Raw genomic sequence first — 20691 nt, 5'->3', positions numbered from 1 at the left:
CATCGCTCAACCTGGTCAGAGCTATAACTGATGTCATGTGAGGCCGCATAGAGATGGTGACACCAAAACCTTGGAAAGTCCCTGAACAGCACAGCGCCCGGGCCAGGCCTCGGGGACAGGGTGACGGCGCCCCGCGCGGGAGGAGGGGCAGGACCGAGGCCCAGGGCCCAGGCCTGCGCTCAGGGCTCCGCAGGGACAGAGTCTGGGGGGCAGCTCCGTGTGGGGACTCCCCAGCGCCCTGGTTTCACTTCTCCTCTCCCAACCTGTGTCGGCGCCTCCTTCCTGGAGACTCGTGACGCAACCCCACTTCCCACTCCCATTGGCTAAGAGGTTTCCAGAGCAGCCAATCAGCGTCCCCGCGGCTCCCGGTTATAACTCCTCCGCGGAAGCGCCCGGACTCAGACCGTCCCCCTGACGCCGAGGATGCGGGTCGTGAGGCCCCCCACCCTCCTCCTGCTGCTCTCGGGGGCGCTGGTCCTGACCCCCAGCTGGGCCGGTGAGTGCGGGGTCGGAGGGGGCGGCGGTGCGGGAGGAGCGAGGGGGCCCGGCGGGGGCGCGGGGCCGGGAAGGCGCGTGTCCAGCCCCGGCCCTGCCCCCCGTCCGCCCCCCAGGCCCCCACTCCCTGAGGTATTTCTTCACCGCCGTGTCCCGGCCCGGCCGCGGGGAGCCCCGCTTCCTCACCGTCGGCTACGTGGACGACACGCAGTTCGTGCGGTTCGACAGCGACGCCCCGAATCCGAGGATGGAGCCGCGGGCGCCGTGGATGCAGCAGCCGTGGGTGGAGCGGGAGGACCCGCAGTATTTCCACCGGAACACGCAGATCTTCAAGGAAACCGCACAGGCTTTCCGATGGAACCTGCAGAACCTGCGCGGCTACTACAACCAGAGCGAGGACGGTGAGCCGCGCGCCGGGGTCGCCCCGAGGGTCCGGGTCCGAGCGTCACCCCGAGGCGGCGGGACCCACCCGGCCCCCACCCGGGAGGAGCCCGCGGGGACTGTGACCCGATTTCACTTTCAGTTTTAGATTCAGTCCCCGCGGGGCGGGCGGTCGGGGCTGACCGCGGGGCGGGGTCAGGGTCTCACACCCTCCAGAGGATGTATGGCTGCGACGTGGGACCCAAAGGGCGCCTCCTCCGCGGGTACCATCAATACGCCTACGACGGCGCCGACTACCTCGCCCTGAACGAGGACCTGACCTCCTGGACCGTGGCGGACATGGCGGCTCAGCTCTCCAAGAACAATTTTGACCAGGCCGGTGAGGCAGAGCTTGCAAGGAGCTACCTGGAGGGCCTGTGTGTGGAGTGGCTCCGCATTCACCTGGACAAAGGGAAGGAGACCCTGCAGCGCGCAGGTACCAGGGGCCCTGGGGCCCCCCCTCTCCCCGGGGCTGGGGCTCCTACAAGGAGACAGGACAGGGGGTCAGTGTCAGACACCCCTCCTTGGGGTCAGTAGGGAGTCCCCCTGGATGTCAGGTCAGGTACCAGAGGGACCCCCTCCTCTCTGGGACAGTTAGGGGTGCAGGCTCTCCTGGGGTGCAGGGAGACCCCCTGAAATAGCCCATCAGTGGTTCCCATGGGCCCTGCAGGGGCTCTGGGTCCCACGGGGGCCTTCTCTCTGAGGGCTTGTGTGCTGCCCACACCCACTGTGTCTGAGGCCTCTCCCCAGCTTTTCTGAATCAACCTGGCCTCCACCCAGGTCAGGACCAGAAATCCCTTTTCGCCCCTCAGAGACCTGCCTCCATCCATGGGCTGTGTCTCTCTGATTCTAGAACTTTCTAAAGACTAGGAGGGCCTTCCAGGTGCCTCTGTGCAGGCTGGTGTGTGGGCTGTGTGCTCCCTCCCCCACCCCAGGTGGCTGTCCACTCTCAGGATGGTCACATGGGCGCTGCTGGAGGGTCCATGGCAGATGCAAAGTTCCTTCATTTTCTCCCCTCCCCTCAGACCCTCCAAAGGCTCACGTGACCCACCACCTGTCTCTGACCGTGAGGTCACCCTGAGGTGCTGGGCGCTGGGCTTCTACCCTGCGGACATCAGCCTGACCTGGCAGCGTGACGGGGAGGACCAGACCCAGGACATGGAGCTGGTGGAGACCAGGCCTGCGGGGGACGGCACCTTCCAGAAGTGGGCGGCCGTGGGGGTGCCCCCTGGAGAGGAGCAGAGATACACGTGCCATGTGCAGCACGAGGGGCTGCCCGAGCCCCTGACCCTGAGATGGGGTGAGGAGGGGCCGTGGGCACAGAGCCTCTTCTCAGGGCAGCAGGGGCCCTGGGGGACCTCAGTGGGGTGGGGGCTGAGGCCTGGGGTCAGGGCCCTCACCCTCCCTTCCCTTCTCCTCCCAGAGCCGCCTTCTCACACCTTCGTCATCATCATGGGCATCGCTGGAGGCCTGGTTCTGCTGGGAGCTGTGGCTGCAGCTGTGATGTGGGGGAGGAGGCGCTCAGGTGGGCAGGGCTGGGGTCTGAGTGTCTGTCCCACTGGGGGTTCAAGCCCAGGTAGACGTGTGTCCCGCCTCCTTCATGGGAAGCACCATCCCCATGCATGTGATGGCCAGTGTGGGGCTCTGTGCTCACACTTACTCTGTAGTGAGGCCCGTGGGAAATGAGGGACCCACTTATCACCTGATGATGCTGGTGGTGGGGACCCCGTGCCCAGCAGCCCTAGGTCAGAGGGCAGGTCCCTGCTGAGCACAGACCTCCAGGAGGGCGGTGGGTCCAGTCCTCACACATGAACTTCCTTCAGGTTTCCTGGTTCTGCCCTGGGTCTGTACACAGGGTTCTGGAAACTTCTCTGAGGCCCAAGACTAGGGCTTACTTTAGGTGTCATGGCCCTCCCTCCTCCCTGGTCTCTCACGGGATGTTTTCTTCCCGCAGGTGGAAAAGGAGGGAGCTACGCTCAGGCTGCCGGTGAGTATGGAGTGGGGACCCCTGAGGCCCTGTGACAGTGCAGACTGGAGCCATGAGGGACCCCCCTTCGCATAGTTCCTTCTTAGTCTCCTGCCCTGGGGCTCTGATCCCGTCCTGTTGTTTGTCCCCCCCCCCCCCCCCCAGGCAGTGACAGCACCCAGGGCTCTGATATGTCTCTCTCAGCTTCTAAAGGGAAGACCCTGATGTGGGGAGGGGTGGGCAGAGGGGAAGACTGGGTGGTGGGAAGTCTGTGGGACACTGTGAGCATGAAGTGGACTCTGAGAATGTCACCAGTTACAGCCACTGACCTGAGTCTGTTCATGATGCTTGTCCTCCACAGCGTGAGGCCGCTGCCTTGTGGTGAATGAGTGATGGAAGATGTTCACGCTCCCACTTTCTGACTCAGGAACCTCTTATTGGGGGGCTGGCCCTGCCCTGCTCCCCTCACTTTCCTGGCATCATAAGTGGGCTGGGCCCTCCCCTCCCTGCCTTTACTCCCTGGGGCTCTGAGCTGCATCTTCCTGCTTTGTATTGAAATGAGATTCTGGATGTGACCTTGTTTGTTTACTTGTTGTCATGAAGGGTTGGGGGGTTAATTAAAGGGGAAACTCCTAAATTCTGAGAGGAAATTAATGGAAGCACCTAGAACTTTCATGGATCACATGTTTTTGTTGCTGAGCCGGTCACAGGTGGAGACAAGGGAAGCTGTGAGGATGGAGCAGGCTCTGTGCATCATAGGCTTTGATGTGGTCACTCCTCAGCCGGGTCACCTATCTGCTCCTCTGACCTTGTCCCTTCAGTGGAACCCTGTCCCACCAGGACCTGTGTTCACAGGAACTCACATCCCCCAGGCCTTGTCCTGTGTCCTAATGCAGCACATCTCCAGGACCCTGGACAGCCAGGGATTTGGGGGTGGAGTCAGCCTGGGCTCAGGCCTGGGTCTGACCCTCAGTCCTAAGCCTTGGGGTGTTTGTTGTTTGTTTTTGTAGATGTTCCTCTTCCTCTGTCTCTCTTCCTCCCACACCCTCTGTGTAATCAATCAATAGAAAGATATCCTTGGTTGAGGATTAACAACAAAAAAGAATCAGCCAATGAATAAATGGAACAGCATGTCAGCATTTTCATTCTCCCCTGTCTTCCTCTTTCTAACATCAATCAATAAAAATAAGAAAAGAGCTGTGGAAAGGCTCTGTCAAAGAAGTGTCTAAGGCTGTCAGGGTCCCACTTTCTCTCTTCCTCTTCCTCCTGCTTCCTGCCTAGATGGTGGCCTTAATGGCTGGGCTTCCAAACTCACCAGGGCACAAAGTCCTGTGGATGAAAGATGGGCTAGAACAGGTACTTGCAGCCCCAGCTGGTTAGATAGTGGGTGGAGCTTCTGCCTGGGAAGGTAGGGTCCAAGGTTCAGTTCTGGTCAAGGGCAAGTACCTTGGTTCTGGCTCCATCTCTGGCCCTGGTCAGGGCTTGGGCAGGAGGCAACCACTGGATCTTTCTCGCGTTGATATTTTCTCCTTCTGTCTCCCGCTCCCTTCTCCTCTCTTTCACCATGAATGGAAAACTATCCTCGGGTGACATTAACAACAAAGGAAGTGCCTCCAAAATGCCTGATGACTGTTTCTCCCTCAAGCTTTTGTATATAAACTATAGTTCAGCCAGACTCCCCCCATTGCATAATTCCGTAATTTATGTTTTGAAAGTAAAATGGAATTTTTCAATAAATGCTAACTGCTATTATTATTACTTTTAAAGCTCATGAGTGGATAAAAAAAGCTGTGGTGCATTTACATGCTGGAATACTACTCTCCGTCATAGAAAAAAAAGAACTCTTACCCTTTCTACCAGCATGGATGGGTCTGGGAGCACTATGCTAGGTGATCTAACCCAGTCAGAGAAGGACAAATACCCCATGATTTCAATCATAGGTGGAACCTAATGAACAGAAAACACCAGTAAACAAAATAGAAACAAACTCATAGAGAACAGGCTGACAGCTTGGATGGTGTGGAGGTTGGTGAAAAGGTGAAGGGATAAGTAAAAAACCACAAGACAAAACAAAAACCTCATAGACACAGACAATGGTGTGGTGGTTGCTAGAGAGGGAGGGAGATGGGGAGGTGGAAGAGGATGGAGCGGGGATAAATGGTGATGGAAGGAGAGTTGATTGGGGTGAACACAGCACAGCATACAGACGAGTGGGAAAACATGGACTCAAGCCTCCCCTTGGGGACCTTCAGGATCCCTGACCGCTGTATCTGCCCCTGGCATCCGAGTGTCCCCTCATCAGCAGGATGCAGGCGCTGGTCCCCACACCCCTCCCACCTGTGCTTCCCTCCGGGGACTTTCCTGCTCTGGCAGAGTTGCGGTGAGGCCATCTCCCTCAGGGTCTTCACTTCCTGTTGCACTGAGTTTTCATGTCTTGATTCACTGTTGAAAATAAGAATCTGCATGTGAATTCGTTTGTTTCCTTTTTTTCAAATTCTTGCCATGAAGGGTTGATGGGTTACATGGAGGAGAAGATTCCTAAAGTTGTAGAGAGGAAACCTGAGAATCTTCCAGAATCTGCCTGCAGAGTCTGTTTCAGGAGGGGGCAGGAGAGGTTTTGAGAAGCTGGTGTGGTGGAGGCCTGTGCTCGCTAGGCACCCATTGCATCATGGGATTGATGTGGTCACTCCTCCGCTGAGTCATGTTTGTTGCTCCTCTGACCTTGTCCCTTCATTAGAGCCTTGTTGCACCAGGACCTGTAGTCACAGGGCCTCACACCCCCCAGGCCTTGTCACGTGTCCCAATGAAGCGCATCTCCAGGACCCTGGACAGCGAGGGCTTTTGTGGGGCCCTCAAGTCAGCCTGGGCTCAGGCCTGGGTCTGGCCCTCAGGCCCCACTTTCAGGTGTTTGTTGTTTTGTTGCTTTTGTGGACATTATGCCAGATGTTTTCTGTGTGTGATTTTGGTCTCATTCTCTGGGTGTCCCCGTCTGACACAGGGTACACATTGCCTGTCATTGTCCCACAGGCACGTGTCTCTGCACACAGGACCCCGCGTGTGGAGAGATGGATTTCAGGCTCCTGCTGCTCTTGCCTCCTTCTCGGGCCTCATGTTCTTTCCCTGAACTTTCGGGGGAACCAGGTTGTGGAGTTAGCACAGAGGAGGGTCCCCTCATTCCTCCTCTGGGATCAGGTCCTGCTGGGACTGTGCTCTGCCTGCTGCCCCCTCTCCAGCCTCCAGTGGCCCCCAGGATGTGGGGAGGGAGGGCAGCTGCAGGTTTAGGGGAGCAGCGCTGGGGGCAGTGCAGGGCAGTGACCTCCCCAGGAAGAGCCAGGACCCTGAGCTGCAGCCGCCCCAGGACAGCTGTGCTGGGGCCACAGCCATGAGGACACTGTGTCCAGCACAGGGAGGGGCTCCCCCTGCAGGAGAGGTGGTTGAGTGACAGATGTGAGCGCTGGGCTTGCCTCTGGGGGCCTCACTGAGGGGGGTGGGAGACCTGCTGGCCCGTGGGCAGGCGTGTGGGGCACACAGTGTGTAAGAGCCAGTGAACAGGAAGGGGTGAGGGTGAGAGAGGGAAGGGTTCTGGGGGACTCCACGGGAAGGGGACTCAGGTGTAGGCTGTGGGCCAGGGCAGGCGGCTGTTCATGGGGTGGTCAGTGTGGGGCTTGTTAGGTCAGGTTGAGGAGAGATTGGGAGGTCATGACCCAGGAGGCCGCCTGGAGGAAGGTCTGTCCAGGTGGGAACCTGCAGTGCGCATGCCCTGGGGCAGGGGGGTCTGGTCTCTGGGAAGAGCAGGAGGCCAGTGGGGGTGAAGCAGAGAGAGATGGAGCTGAGACAGAGGGGGGCGGACCACGTGGGCGGGAGGGGGTGGAAGGCAGGGGCTGTGCTGAGGGAGGTGGGTCCCAGGACAGTTTGGAGCAGGAGAGGGACGTGGGGTGACGCCCCATAAAGGGCCGCTGTGGCTGCTGTGCTGAGGGCAGACCTGGGGGCGAGGGGGCAGCGGGGGAGCGGGAGGGCCTGCGGGGTGCTGGCGGGAGATCCCTCCGCGGGGTGAGCAGAGGGAACAGTGGGCCAGTGGGATTCTGGAACCTTCTGAGGAGGACTGGACAGCACTCCTTATGGGTCCATCCAGGTCTGGGAGAGAGCGGGCAATGTCACCAGAAATGTCATTGGGTGGAAGGAAGAGGAGAGAGTTGCTGTTAGCGGAGATGGGGAGGCGCAGGGAGCAGCATATATAGGGGGGGGGGGGCGTCACAGACGTTGGTTGTAGGAGATGTTGCAGGGAGGTGTCTGCTGGAAACCAGGAGCCGTGAGACTGGCAGGTGGACATGAGCCTGGAGGAGGAGGGGTGTCGCTGGAGAAACAGACTTGGGCGGCGACGCACAGAAAGGACATCTCAGGCCTCAAACAGGGACGCGGCCCCCCAGAGAGTGAGGCTGCAGGAGACAAGAGGGAGGGACCGACCAGGACCCCGTGCTGAGCACCCCATCGCCCCGAACCCGCGTCCGCTCTGCAGTCCTGCCCCCATGTCCCGAACCCGCTCTCCGGGGTGCAGGAGGTCTGGTCACGCGCTGAGACTCCGGGGTCCAGGCTGAGGGGCGGCGTTGGGTACACAGCGAGGCTGGGGCCGAGGCCACGGGTCTGGGTCCCAGAAGGAGCAGCAGAACCCACGCAGGACACCCCGGGGCCGCGGGCGCCTCCCTGCGGGGCCGGCTGCACAGAGACCCTGGTCTGGCGCCCAGTTCCCTGAGCGGGGCGCGGCGGGGCTGGGGGTGAAGAGCCCACAGAGGGTGCGGGACTCAGCCAGACAGGGAGCCGCTGAGGTCGGCGACAGCGCCCACGGAGACCGGCCTCCCCAAAAGGGAAAGGGTTTGTGTGTTTGTCCCCGGAAAGGAAGGGGGGCCGTGTGGTCAATGATGGGCGTGAGGCTGGGAGGGGCCTGTCGGTGTCCCTGCCCCGGGTGGGGAGGGAGGGGCCGTCAGGGGGAGACTCGGGGAGTGGGTCCGGGTCAGCGTGTCTCTAACCTGCTCTCAGGAACAGATGTGCCCCCTGTTGGGGACCATGGACCCCATTCTCCTGCCTCACACAGCCCTGCGCGCCATGGGCTCTGATGGGATCCGGGCCACAGGTCAGGCTGAGGCCACAGGGCCAGGGGGAGCCCAACCCATGGCGGCCACAGGGACCACTGGCTGCTGCGGGCACAGGGAGTCCCCTGCGCTGGCGCCGGCCCGGGTGGGGAGGGAGCGAGCTGTTGGCTTGCTGTCTCTGCTGCCCCTGGTCCCTGACACTGTTCCTGCCACCCCCGCCCCTGCCCAGTGCTCTCCGCCAGCCCCAGCCCCTCAGGGTCACCTGGTTGGAGTCAGAGCCTGGCATGCGGTCGCCTGAGGGGGGAGCCTCAATTCGGGTCCAGATAAACGAATGTTGGGGGGGACGTGGGGTTCCCTCTTGGATGGAGGGACGTGGTCCCTGCCACTGACCAGACTCTTCCCGCGTGGGATCCTCCTGTGGGAAGAGCCACAGGTGCGGGCTGAGGGTGGGAAGAAGGGCCGGTTCCAATTCTGGGAGCAAAGCGCTGAGGCGGGCCTTCTGAGTGCACAGGGGGCAGGTTGGGCTGGAGAACAAGTGACGGTGAGTGACAGGCAGGAGGGCGGGTCTCTCACTGAGTCTGTGCGATGGGAGGGGTGTCCCTCCGCTCACCCAGGTCTCTGCTTCTCCAACTCCATCTGTGTTCCCGCCATTCAGCTCTGTTCTCCCGGGACCCCCTGGAGTGAGCATCGCCCCCAGGGCAGGGCTCTGTCCCACAGGACCCCCTCACCCCTCACCCAGGGCTCAGGCTCCCGTCCCCAGTGACCTGCCCTGCTGACCGGCGTGGCCACACTAGTGAGGGCTCCCCACCCAGCTCATGATGTGCTGGATGAACTCAGGACCCTCAGGGAAGCGCCGGGCTCACTCTCACCCTTTATCACATGGACCCAAGTGAGCAGCGAGATGAAGGGGACAGGGGGCAAGGTGGGGGAGGGCCCCCAGTGCAGGGGCCTCTGTCACCCCAACCCCTCCAGCATGTGGGTGTGGACACTGCTAGGGAAGCTCTCTGAACCCCATGGTTAAGGGCTTTTTATAAAATCTTCACGACGTGGACATCATTGATTGGATCGTGGGCCACTAGTGATGGAACTTGAACTCCAGCCCCTGTCCCTGCTGGTTGGGCCCTGAGGCTGAGAGTTCCAGCCCCTAGATCAGCTTGGTCTTTCTGGGGACCAGCCCCCACGCTGAAGCCTCCAGACCCTCAGCCAAGAGCCACCTCATTAGCATCCCACAGGCACCTGTCACTCAGGAGAAGCCCAGGGTTTCAGGAGCTCAGGGCCAGGAGCCAGGGGCAGAGACCAGACCCTGTGTCATATCTCAGGGCAGAAATCAGGAGAGGAGGGTGGTTCCAGGAGGGGACATGGGACTGGGGTGGGTCGTCCCATCGGGCAGGACAGGCGCTGCCCCCCTTGTGTCTGAGCTGCTTCTGCTGGCTCTGCTGGGCTGGGGAGTGGGGGAATGAGTCATGTGCTGGGGGTGTCCCAGGGCGGGATTCCCGCCAATTCTGAGCTTCCTGCACCTCTCTGTGTCTTAGAGTCCCCGACAGTGAGGGACCCGAGCACGGGGTTCCCTGTGGAATCTGAGCCAAGCCTGGGGTGACGGGGCCAGTGAGCTGCTCATCCATGTGCGTAGGGTCTGCTCCTTTCCTCAGCCTGAGGGAGGTGTAGGCCCAGGTGTGGGTGCAATTGGACAACTGATGAAATTGATGGGCAGACGTTGGGTTTTAACTTCAAAATTCTGGCATAAAATCAGGTCCATTCACACACACACACACACACACTCACACATACACACACACTCACACACACACAATCACGCACACACACAGATATTCACTGAGAATCTTAGTCTGTGGGGTCAGGCCTTATGGTATGAGGACCATGTGTGTTTCCTCCTGAAATCCTGCAGGGGGTGCCCTTGTCTCCATCTCCCTGGGAGGTGGGGGCTCTTTGCTCTCTGTGTGTCTCCTGTACTGTGAGTGTGAGTGTTGCTTTCTGTGCATGAGGCAGGAAAGGGAGAGAGAAATCCCTAGAGAGACTGTGTCCATTGGCCAACTCTCAAAAGTAGTTTAACTGGGCAACATGCCAGGCCTGTTCTTCCCATTGGACACTGTGATGTTCTATCCTCTCATCCCAGGTCGCCACAGACAATCCAACAAGGAAACCAGTCACATCACCCACCACCGTGGCTTCTGCTCCTCCTATGAGCTCTGTGTGAGGACTCACATGTCCCAGCCGTGTGAGCACAGTGAGCATGAAGGGCACATGGTGCTCACAGCACCCCTGAACTTTGTTCTGTATTAACATCCACTTTCCTCTCTCCCAGGAGGAAGCAGGAGTGGGGAAGCAACATCCCCAGGCGGCACTAAGCTCACTCCTGAGTGACCTTGACACCAGGTCGGAGCTGTGTGGTCCTGAGGCCAGAGTTCCCACCACCTGCCCTGTGCTCCTCCCCATGGTCCTGTCACCATCCCGTGTCACAGATGAGGGAACGGGGTCCTGAGAACTCAATGCCGGGGGTGCCAGTGTCCTGAGCCCATGAGGGGGGAGGTGGGAGGAGGAACAGATCTGGAGATGCAGGAGCTGAGGGTGATGGGGACTCACTGTCCCCTTCCTGTGCCACCTGCACTGCAGTTTCATAAGCTGCACCCACTGCTCCTGAAGGGAAAGGACATTTGGTGACTCCGGGAATTTTAAAAAACTGGAGTCTCCCTGCTTGTACTCGGTAATGGCATCAGGGTTCTATAGGGACATGAAGACCCTGCCTGCGATGGAGGTTACTCACGGAGCCCGCCCATGTCCATCTTAGGGCTGCATCTGAGGGACCCTTGTTATCTATAATAATAAAAGCACAATATGCTAATTAGACCAGACAGCCGAACGACCTTCTGGACATCATTCCAGAGACCTCCCAGATGAAGCTGCAGCAGTGGGGGCCAACGTAGAGGCGGTTAGGGGCAATCAGGAAGGCAGGAGAGTGGTTAGGAGCCAGGGGTCCTAGATTGTGAGAGGGATGTCTGACTGCCAATTTATGTGTGAGCGGGATCCTGCTCAGGCCTAAATCGGCAGTCAGATATCCCCCCAGGCGTCCCAGATTGCGAGAGTGTGCAGGTGGACTGAGGAACCTCTAGTTCACTCATAAAAGCTTTGATGGGACGCCTGGCATGTTCTGGGGGAAGTGGAGCTCAGAGCACCAGCCTGATGCACCTTCAGGGAGACAGTGGGCAGAGAGCGCCCCCTGCAGGAGGAGGGGCGGGGCCCAGGCCCAGGCCAAAGCCTGGCTCTCAGGTCTCAGCCCCAGGGAGGAGTCTGGATCAGAGCTGCTCAGTGTTGGGGACTCCCCTTCTCCCTGGGGTTTCCCTTCTCCATCTCAAATTCCCTGTTGACTCCTCCTTCCTGATACTCATGAGGCAGCCTCATTGCTCACCCCCATTGGCTGCTTCCAGGTTATAATATCTCCAGGGACCCACTGTGACTCAGATGGACCCGGGACGCCAAGGATGCGGCTCCTCAGGTCTCCCACCCTCCTGCTGCTGCTCTGGGGGGGGGGGGGAGGGGCGCTGGTCCTGACCCTCAGCTGGGCCGGTGAGTGCGGTGTCGGAGGGGCCAGCGGTGCGGGGAGGAGCGGCGGAACCTGGCAGGGACGCGGGACCGGGAAGGCTTGCGTCCAGCCCCGGCCCTGCCCTCCGTCTGCCCCCCAGACCCCACTCCCTCAGTAATTTCAGCACCAGCGTGTCCCGGCCCGGTCGCAGGGAGCCCCGCTTCCTCTCCGTCGGCTTCGTGGACAACACGCAGTTCCTGTGGTTTTATGGCGACGCTGTGACTCCAAAGGGGGAGCCGCGGGCGCTGTGGATGCAGCAGCCGTGGATGGAGCGGGAGAGGCCGGGGGATTGGGACATAGAAACTCGGAAGTTCAAGGTCCACGCACAGACTTTCCGATTGCGCCTGAAGAACCTGCGGGGCTACTACAACCAGAGCGAGGACGGTGAGCCTAGCGCGGGGCCAGGGAGAGACGCCACGTCTTTCCGCCCCCGGAGGCGATTCGGGCTCAGGGGCCACCTGCTAAGGGAGGGCCTCCCCCTTCTGGGCACCGGGGCCGCCATCGTCCTGCTGTGCGTGGTGCACACGGCGCAGACCTGCCGGGCTGCTCTCTGCCCTCCTCTCCCGCATCCCCCTCCCGCCCTTCTCACTGTGATGGCGCCAGGCTGTCGCTGGGACAGGCGCGGAGGGACCAGGGCTGTCCGCGGGGACACGCTGGGCCGCTCACCGCGCCCCCTGCCGCCGCCCCTGCCGCGCCGGCCTCCTGGAGGCCGGCGGGCGGCCAGGTCCCATGTGGGAAGCGGCCACCTTTTGGCCGCCATGGCCGCCGCTGCCCCCACCCGCCTCCTTCTGGCTGCGGCCCCTCTGCCGCTGGGCCGCGGGCTGCGCGGCACCGAGTCCGGCTCCCGCTGCTCGGTGTGGACACGGGCCCCAGGGGCGCGGGGGGCTGCGGCCGCCCAGCTCCAGGTCTGAGCCCCGGGGCTGGGGGCGGGAAGGCGGGCCTCCTGGGCAGGGGCCCTGGGAGTGGCCGCTGGGAGTCTCCCTGGAGGGAGAGCTCGGCGCCCTTCGCCCTGACCTGCCGCCTCTGCAGGAAGCCCCGCGCCCAGGAGCCCGCGCTGCTCCCCACGGTCACGCTCAGCGGCCGGGCAGCAGCGGAGGACGCGCAGGGAGGACGGAGCCGCACAGCCCGCAGCTCCACCGCCGCGCTCGCTGGGCTGCGGGTGAACAGGGCCCGGAAGGAGGGGCTGCAGCAGCCAGGAGGGCGGGTGGGCGGGAAGGCAGGGCCTGTGACCACCATGACGCCTCAGCACAGGCCTGACGCCGCTCACTCAGGCCCCCAGAAAGCGGCTGCCCAAGTTCAGGGTCCCCACTTGCAGGGTCTGCGCCCTGGAGGCAGCCGCGCCCAGGCCGTGCTCCGGGGGCTCCTGCGGGCTCCGCAGGGGCAGCTGGGGCAGGACCTGGGTTCGGGGCGCACCCCCCTGCTTGTGGCCTCACAGCCTCCGCCTCAGCAGCAGAGGCGTCCGCGGTGGCCATTCATCCTGGGCCAGGCCCCCCAAGCCCAGCGCCCAACCTGCGCAAGCCGCGCCCATGAGCCGCATTGTAGGGTCTGTTCTTGGACTTGAGTTTCCCTCTCAGTCCCCCTGGTTGAGGGGAAGGGGCTGGTTCCCAGCCACAGGGCTGCATGTTCAAACCCAGGTCCTTGGGGCAGCGGGCCCTTCCCTGGCGCAGGGGCTGAGCCAGGGGGCAGGTCTGTCCTCCTCAGGACGTGTCCCTCCTTCACTTCAATGAAACGGGGTCTCCTGCTGCCCCTGGAATCTGACAAGTTCGAACAAGCCCTGGGGTCCCCACAGAGCCCCTGGGTTCCTGGTGGATTAGACAGCGGGGGGCCTTAGGGGAGCTGCTGGGCCTCGGCGGGGAAGTGATGGCTCCTCCCTCCCTCCTGGGCTTTGTGACCCGGCCAAGCAGGTGCCAAGTGGAGCTTTAGAGATGGTCTCCTGCCCTGGCTGGTGTGGCTCAGGGGATGGAGCCTCGGCCTGTGGACTGAACTGTCCAGGGTTCCATTGTGGTCAAGGGCACAGGCCCGGGTTGTGGGCTCGATCCCCAGTTGGGGGCGTGCAGGAGGCAGCGGATCAATCATTCTGTCTCATCCTTGATGTTTCTCTCTGCCTCCGTCCCCTTCTTCTCTGACATCAGTAAAAAAATATTTTTAAAAGGAAAATAAAATACAACGGTCTCCTTTAAACGACAGGATTTCTTAACTTAAAGGTAATGATAATAATAGTAATAATGAAAAAAATAATAATGATAACCTTTCTCGCAGTCGGTGGAAGGGGGCGCTCAGCTGACATCCCCAGGCTCCCCTCACGGGCCCAGCCCCCCTTTGCCAGGACCAGGCCCCGCGAGGAGCCCTCCCTCCCCGGGGGGTCCCCTCCCTGCGGGTCTCTCGGGGGGGGGGGCCGGTGCGGGTTAGGCGGGGGCTCCGTCCAGGGAAAATTCACTTTCCCAACCGCCCAGGACAGCGTCTGAGCGCGACGCTGCGCCTGGGCTGAGGGCCGTCCGGGTGGGGGGCCCGCCCGGAGGCCTGCACCGCGTCCCGGCCCGGCCTGGGGTCGCCGTCACTCTCCTCCCGGCCCCCCGCAGGCGGTGGAGACGCGGCGGCGCTGGGGCTGTGGGTGCGGCTGCGGGAGCCCCGCCCCGGGAGGGAGAGAGGGGCTGGGAGGGGCGGACTCTGCGTGCGAAGCGCGCTCCTTCCCAGGTCCCTGGGTCCAGTGCCTGGAAGGGGATGGGGCCTGGGGGGACCTGGGCTGAGCCCTAGGTTAGTGTCCCCGCGTCACGTCCTATAAACTCCTGAGGAAAGGGAAGGCCCCCACGGCGGAGCCTCCTTTATGGGGACCCCGCGTCAGAGTCAGTGGGGGCTGAGTCCCAGACGCCAGGTGCGGGAGGAGCCACGAGGGGAGCCCACCCCCCCGCCCCGCACCCCGCGCACGGCTGCCCACGCCTCCTCTTCACACGGACACGGGCCGGTGGGCCCCGAGTGTTCCCATCAGGTCATCGCTGGCGCCGCGGGGCGGGGCACAGCGAACAGGCAGGCGGCCAGGACCTCCCAGGGCCTCCGGGGCCTTCACAGCTGGTCCCGCGGCTCCTCCTCGCCTTCCACCCTCCTTCCCACAGCGGATTCCAGCCAACCCTTTTAAAATAAATTTTTAATATATTTCTATTGATTCCAGAGGGGAACTGAGAGGGAGAGACAGAAACATCCACGAGGGAGAGTATCATGGATAGGCTGCCTCCTGCAACCCCCCTCCCAGCCCCCCCCCCCCCCCCCATCTAACCTGCAGGCCTGCTGGTGCCTATCCAGGAATGGAACCCTGACCCCTGGTTCAAACGTCAATGCTCAGCCACTGAGCCACACCCGCCTGGCCCATGTTGACTTAAAAGAAAGAATGACACAGACACTAGGATTGCTGAGATTTGGTGAATTGGCTCACACTTTCTCAAACATGAACGTGAGCTTGTCCCTTCAGGAAATATCACCTGGCAGCTGACAACTGACAGTCCTGTTGTCCTGATACAATGTCAGCCCCCAAGAGAAAACCAGAATGTTGGAACAGGTGTGTCCCACCACGTGAGCTAGACCGCTCCCCAGTGCTGACAGCTTTCCTAGGGGGCTCTGTGGGGACACAACACCTGTGAGCTTTGATGACGTGATTCAATGCATCAGCACGGGAAGGTCTCTGGGACTTAGAGACACAAGGCATCACTTTACATCACCTGCATGAGGACCAGAGCCACCCAGCAAGACAGCCCTGGGGACTGTGACAGAACAGAACAGAAACTATTCAATATCCCCCAGTCAGCGGGGCTCAGAGGTTGAACATTGACCTATGAACCAGGAGGTCACAGTTCAACTTTTTCTCAGAGCACAAGCCCAGGTTGTTGACTCCATCCCCAGTGTGGGGCGTGTAGGAGGCAGCTGATCAATGATTCTCTCTCATCATTGATGTTTCGATCTCTCTCTCCCTCTCTGAAATAAAAAATAAATATTTAAAAAAACTAAAACAAGAAGAATATAGTCAATGTGGTTTCATGTTTCACTTTGCAAAGCCCTTTCAGAAACTCCCACTTGTGTGGTGGCAGTGACTGTCACAGGTGACCACCCACACTTACCTGAAAAGGTGAGTAACAGCCCTGCGCCTGCCCGTTTCTGTGAGGCCGCCTATTCCCTACTCTGCTGCAGCCCCAATCACAGGCAACACGCAGAAGCAAATGTGAAAACCCAGCGTCTGCCAGGGAGACCGCCAGGATGTGACCTGGGAGCTGCTCCCCTCCCCTCCCCTCCTGCTCACTTGGGAAATTGGTGTTTTTCATAAAAACATGACTCCTGTTACCCTCTCACAGGCAGTGACATGCGACATGGATTAATAACTGTCTCACCCTGTGTGATCCCTGAGGGTCACTGTGATGACGTCACCACACACACAAGGTTATCGGGGCGCCTGCCTGTGTGTGAGGCCGCACAGAGATGGTGACACCAAAACCTTGGAAAGTCCCTGAACAGCACAGCGCCCGGGCCGGGCCTCGGGGACAGGGTGACGGCGCCCCGCGCGGGAGGAGGGGCAGGACCGAGTCCCAGGGCCCAGGCCTGCGCTCAGGGCTCCGCAGGGGACAGAATTTGGGGGGGCAGCTCCGTGGTGGGGACTCCCCAGCGCCCTGGGTTTCACTTCTCCTCTTTCAACCTGTGTCTGCGCTTCCGTCCTGGAGACTCGTGACGCAACCCCACTTCTCACTCCCATTGGCTAAGAGGTTTCCAGAGCAGCCAATCAGCGTCCCCGGGGCTCCCGGTTATAACTCCTCCGCGGAAGCGCCGGGACTCAGAGGGTCCCCCGACGCCTAGGATGCGGGTCCTGAGCCCCCCCACCCTCCTCCTGCTGCTCTCGGGGGCGCTGGTCCTGCCCCCCAGCTGGGCCGGTGAGTGCGGGGTCGGAGGGGGCGGCGGTGCGGGGAGCAGCGAGGGGACCCGGCGGGGGCGCGGGGCCGGGAAGGCGCGTGTCCAGCCCCGGCCCTGCCCCCCGTCCGCCCCCCAGGCCCCCACTCCCTGAGGTATTTCTACACCATCGTGTCCCGGCCCGGCCGCGGGGAGCCCCGCTTCTTCGTCGTCGGCTACGTGGACGACACGCAGTTCGTGCGGTTCGACAGCGACGCTGCGAGTCCCAGGGCGGAGCCAGGGGCGCCGTGGATGCAGCAGCCGTGGGTGGAGCAGGTGTACCTCGGGTATTGGGAGGAGCAGACCCAGATCTTCAAGGCAGCCGCACAGACTTACCGAGGGAACCTGGAGATCCTGCGCGGCCACTACAACCAGAGCGAGGACGGTGAGCCGCGCGCCGGGCCCATCACGACCCTCCTCCCCACGGACGGGCCGTGGTCCCCCCCGCCCCCAGGGACCCGGTTCGAGCATCACCCCGAGGCGGTGGGACCCGCCCGGCCTCCACCCGGGAGGAGCCGAAGGGAAGTTGACCCGATTTCAATTTCAGTTTTAGATTCAGTCCCGGCGGGGCGGGCGGGGCGGGGCTGACCTCGGGGGCTAGAGACTGACCTCTGAGTGGGGTCAGGGTCTCACACCTACCAGTGCATGTTTGGCTGCGATGTGGGACCCGACGGGCGCCTCCTCCGCGGGTACAGTCAGTGGGCCTACGACGGCGCCGACTACATCGCCCTGAACGAGGACCTGACCTCCTGGACCTCAGCAGACCTGGCGGCTCAGATCACCGGGCGCAAGTGGGAGGCGGAGGATGAGGCAGAGCGTGTGAGGAGCTACCTGGAGGGCCTGTGTGTGGAGTCACTACTCATTTACCTGGAAAAGGGGAAGGAGACCCTGCAGCGCGCAGGTACCAGGGACCCTGGGGCCGCCCCCTCTCCCCGGGGCTGGGGCTGCTAAAAGGAGACAGGACACGGGGTCAGTGTCAGACACCCCTCCTTGTGGTCAGGGAGGGAGCTCCCTGGATGTCTAGGACAGGTAACAGAGGGACCCCCCTCCTCTCAGGGACAGTTAGGGCTGCAGGCTCTCCTGGGGTGCAGGGAGACCCCCTGAAATAGCCCATCAGCGGTTCCCATGGACGCTGCAGGGGCTCTGGGACCCACGGGGTCCTTCTCCCTCAGGCCTTGTCACTGCCCACACCCACTGTGTCTGAGGCCTCACCCCAGCTTTTCTGAGTCACGTGGCCTCCACTCAGGTCGGGACCACAAATCCCTTTTCTCCCCGCAGAGACCTGCCTCCTGCCCTGGGCTGTCACTCTGAGTCTAGAACTTTCTAAAGATTGGGAGGTCCTTCCAGGTGTCTGTGTCCTGGCTGGTGTGTGGGCTGTGTGCTCCCTCCCAACCCCAGGTGTCTGTCAACTCTCAGGATGGTCACATGGGCGCTGCTGGAGTGTCCCATGGCAGATGCAAAGTTCTTGCATTTTCTCTCCTCCCCTCAGACCCTCCAAAGGCACATGTGACCCACCACCCAGTCTCTGCCCATGAGGTCACCCTGAGGTGCTGGGCGCTGGGCTTCTACCCTGCAGACATCAGCCTGACTTGGCAGCATGATGGGGAGGACCAGACCCAGGACATGGAGCTGGTGGAGACCAGGCCTTCGGGAGACGGGACCTTCCAGAAGTGGGCTGCCGTGGGGGTGCCCCCTGGAGAGGAGCAGAGATACACGTGCCATGTGCAGCACAAGGGGCTGCCCGAGCCCCTGACCCTGAGATGGGGTGAGGAGGGCCATTGGGCACAGAGCCTCTTCTCAGGGCAGGATTGGCTTTGAGGGACCTCAGTGGGGTTGGGGCTGAGGCCTGGAGTCAGGGCCCTCACCCTCCCTTCCCTTCTCCTCTCAGAACCTCCTTCTCAGACCTTCATCTTCATCATTATGGGCGTCGCTGGGGGCCTGGTTCTGCTGGGAGCCGTAGCTGGAGCTGTGATGTGGGAGAGGAGGCGCTCAGGTGGGCAGTGGTGGGATTTCAGTGTCTTGTCCCACTGGGGCTTTAAGCCCAGGTAGATGTCTGTTCTGCCTTATTCGCAGGAAGCATCATCCCACACGTGTGATGGCCAGTGTGGGGCTCTGTGCTCACACTTACTCTGTAGTGAGGCCCGTGGGATGATGAGGGACCCACTTATCACCTGATGATGCTGGTGATGGAGACCCCATGCCCAGCAGCCCCAGGTCAGAGGGCAGGTCCCTGCTGAGCACAGACCTCCAGGACGGTGGTGGGTCCAGTCCCCACACATGCACTTCCCTCAGGTTTCCTGGTCCTGCCCTGGGTCTGTACACAGGGTTCTGGAAACTTCTCTGGGGCCCAGGACTAGGGCTTCCTTTAGGACCTCATGGCCCTGCCTCCTCCCTGGTCTCTCACGGGATGTTTTCTTCCCGCAGGTGGAAAAGGAGGGAGCTATGCTCAGGCTGCCAGTGAGTATGGAGGGGTGACCCCTGAGACCTTGTGACAGTCCATACAGGAGCCATGGGGGACCCCGTACCCCTTAGTTCCTCCTTAGTCTCCTGCCCTGGGGCTCTGACCTGGTCCTGGTTTGTCTCCCTCAGGCACTGACAGCACCCAGGGCTCTGATGTGTCTCTCTCACTTTCTAAAGGGGAGACCCTGATGTGTGGAGGGATAGGCAGAGGGGAGGACTGGGTTTTGGGGAGTCAGTGGGACACTGTGAGCATGAAGTGGACTCTGAGAATGTCACCAGTTACTGCCACTGACCTGAATGTGTTCATGATGCTTGTCCTCCACAGCGTGAGGCCGCTGCCTTGTGGGGACTGAGTGATGGAAGATGTGTTCTCGCTCCTACTTTGCTGGGGTGACTGGCAGACCCTGAGCAACGGATGAATGATGGCTCTCACACATTTTCTGTGAAAGGGAGGCTAAGGCACTACTTGGCTATCACTGCTAAGTAGCCCTGTTCACCTGCCTCCTTTGGCTTTTATTGTCATAACCGCTTGAACTAAAATTAATCTCCGGATACAATCTGCAGGGTACGCATCCTTGAGAAAGCACCTGCTTCTACAAGGTCGGGTCCAAAACACTGAGCATAGAGATTCTAGCAGAACACCCTGGGGGATAGACTTGTTTCAACAAGTTTAGGTAGGGGCTGCCGCCTTAGGCACAGTCCCCTCAGAGGCCCCCACCTGTCGGAGAATCCTCCTTATAGACATTCCAACCAAGTCCCGTGCTTCCCCACACCAGTTCCTGACTCAGGAACCTCTGATTGGAGGGCTGGCTCAGCCCTGCTTCCCACACTTTCCTGTCAGCAGAGTTGGGCTGGGCCCTCCCCATCCCTGCCTTTCCTCCCTGGGGCTCTGAGCTGCCACTTCCTGCTCCGTACTGAAATGAGACTGTGGATTGGCCTCATGTTTTAATTCTTGCTGTGACGGGTGACGGGTAATTAAAGGAGACCCTTTAATTAATTATTTTCTCAGAGGAAATAAATGGAAGCACCAAGGATTCAGCAGATTCCTGTGTGTTTTGTGCTCTTTGCAGGGGGGACGGGAGAGGCTGTGAGGACGGAGTGTGGTCGGGGCCTGTGCCCAGGTGGTGCTCATTGCATCGTGGGCTTTGACGTGGTCACTCCTCGGCCGGGTCACCTCTCTGCTCCTCTGACCTTGTCCCTCAGTGTCCCTGTCCCACCAGGGCCTGTGCTCACAGGGACACACAAGCCTTGTCACTTGTTCGAATGAATCACATCTCCAGGCCCCTCGTCATCCGAGGCTCAGGTCTGGGTTTGACCCTCAGAACCTCTCTCCTGGGTGTTTGTTGTTTCTTTGCTTTTGTGGATGTGATGCCTGTTACTGTGTTTGTGTAGGCGTTTTGGTCTCATTCTCTGGGTTCCCCGTCTGACAGTATCAGGGCTCATTGTTGCCGTCATTGTCCCGCTGGCCCAGGGGTCCCTGCGCACAGGACTCTGGTTGGAGAGATACATTTCAGGCTCCTCCTGTTCTTGCCTCCTTCTAGGGCCTGAAGGTTCCGACCCTCTGATCAGCTTGGTCTTTCTGGGGACCAGCCCCCACCCTGACTCTGTCCAGGACCCTCAGCCAAGAGCCATCTCATCAGCATCCCAAAGACACTTCTCACTCAGGAGATGCCCAGGGTTTTAGGAGCTCAGTGCCAGGAGCCAGGGGCAAAGACCAGACACTTTCTCAGATCCATTAATAG

The 20691-nt window shown here is 60.9% G+C and overlaps 2 protein-coding genes and 1 pseudogene across 2 annotated transcripts in view; 2 read left to right on the top strand and 1 right to left on the bottom strand.

Moving 5' to 3' along the window:
* LOC132216037 (popy Class I histocompatibility antigen, A-1 alpha chain-like) overlaps window positions 1–20691 on the bottom strand; it is a 296300-nt gene that overhangs the window by 8974 nt on the left and 266635 nt on the right. The gene's annotated exons all lie outside the window — the stretch shown is intronic.
* Window positions 339–19983, top strand: LOC132216041 (class I histocompatibility antigen, Gogo-OKO alpha chain-like; annotated as a pseudogene).
* On the top strand, window positions 16305–18861 carry LOC132216040 (class I histocompatibility antigen, Gogo-B*0102 alpha chain-like). The gene is made up of 6 exons (XM_059665074.1): window positions 16305–16473; window positions 16590–16874; window positions 17115–17390; window positions 17979–18254; window positions 18378–18482; window positions 18782–18861. Exons 1-6 carry the CDS (start codon window positions 16401–16403, stop codon window positions 18844–18846), a joined length of 1080 nt encoding a protein of 359 aa, XP_059521057.1. The 5' UTR covers window positions 16305–16400; the 3' UTR covers window positions 18847–18861.

Source organism: Myotis daubentonii, chromosome 15 (genome assembly GCF_963259705.1).
Source record: "Myotis daubentonii chromosome 15, mMyoDau2.1, whole genome shotgun sequence".
NCBI lineage: Eukaryota > Metazoa > Chordata > Mammalia > Chiroptera > Vespertilionidae > Myotis > Myotis daubentonii.
Note: the sequence above shows the minus strand (reverse complement) of the source record. Positions and strands in the feature narration are given on the sequence as shown.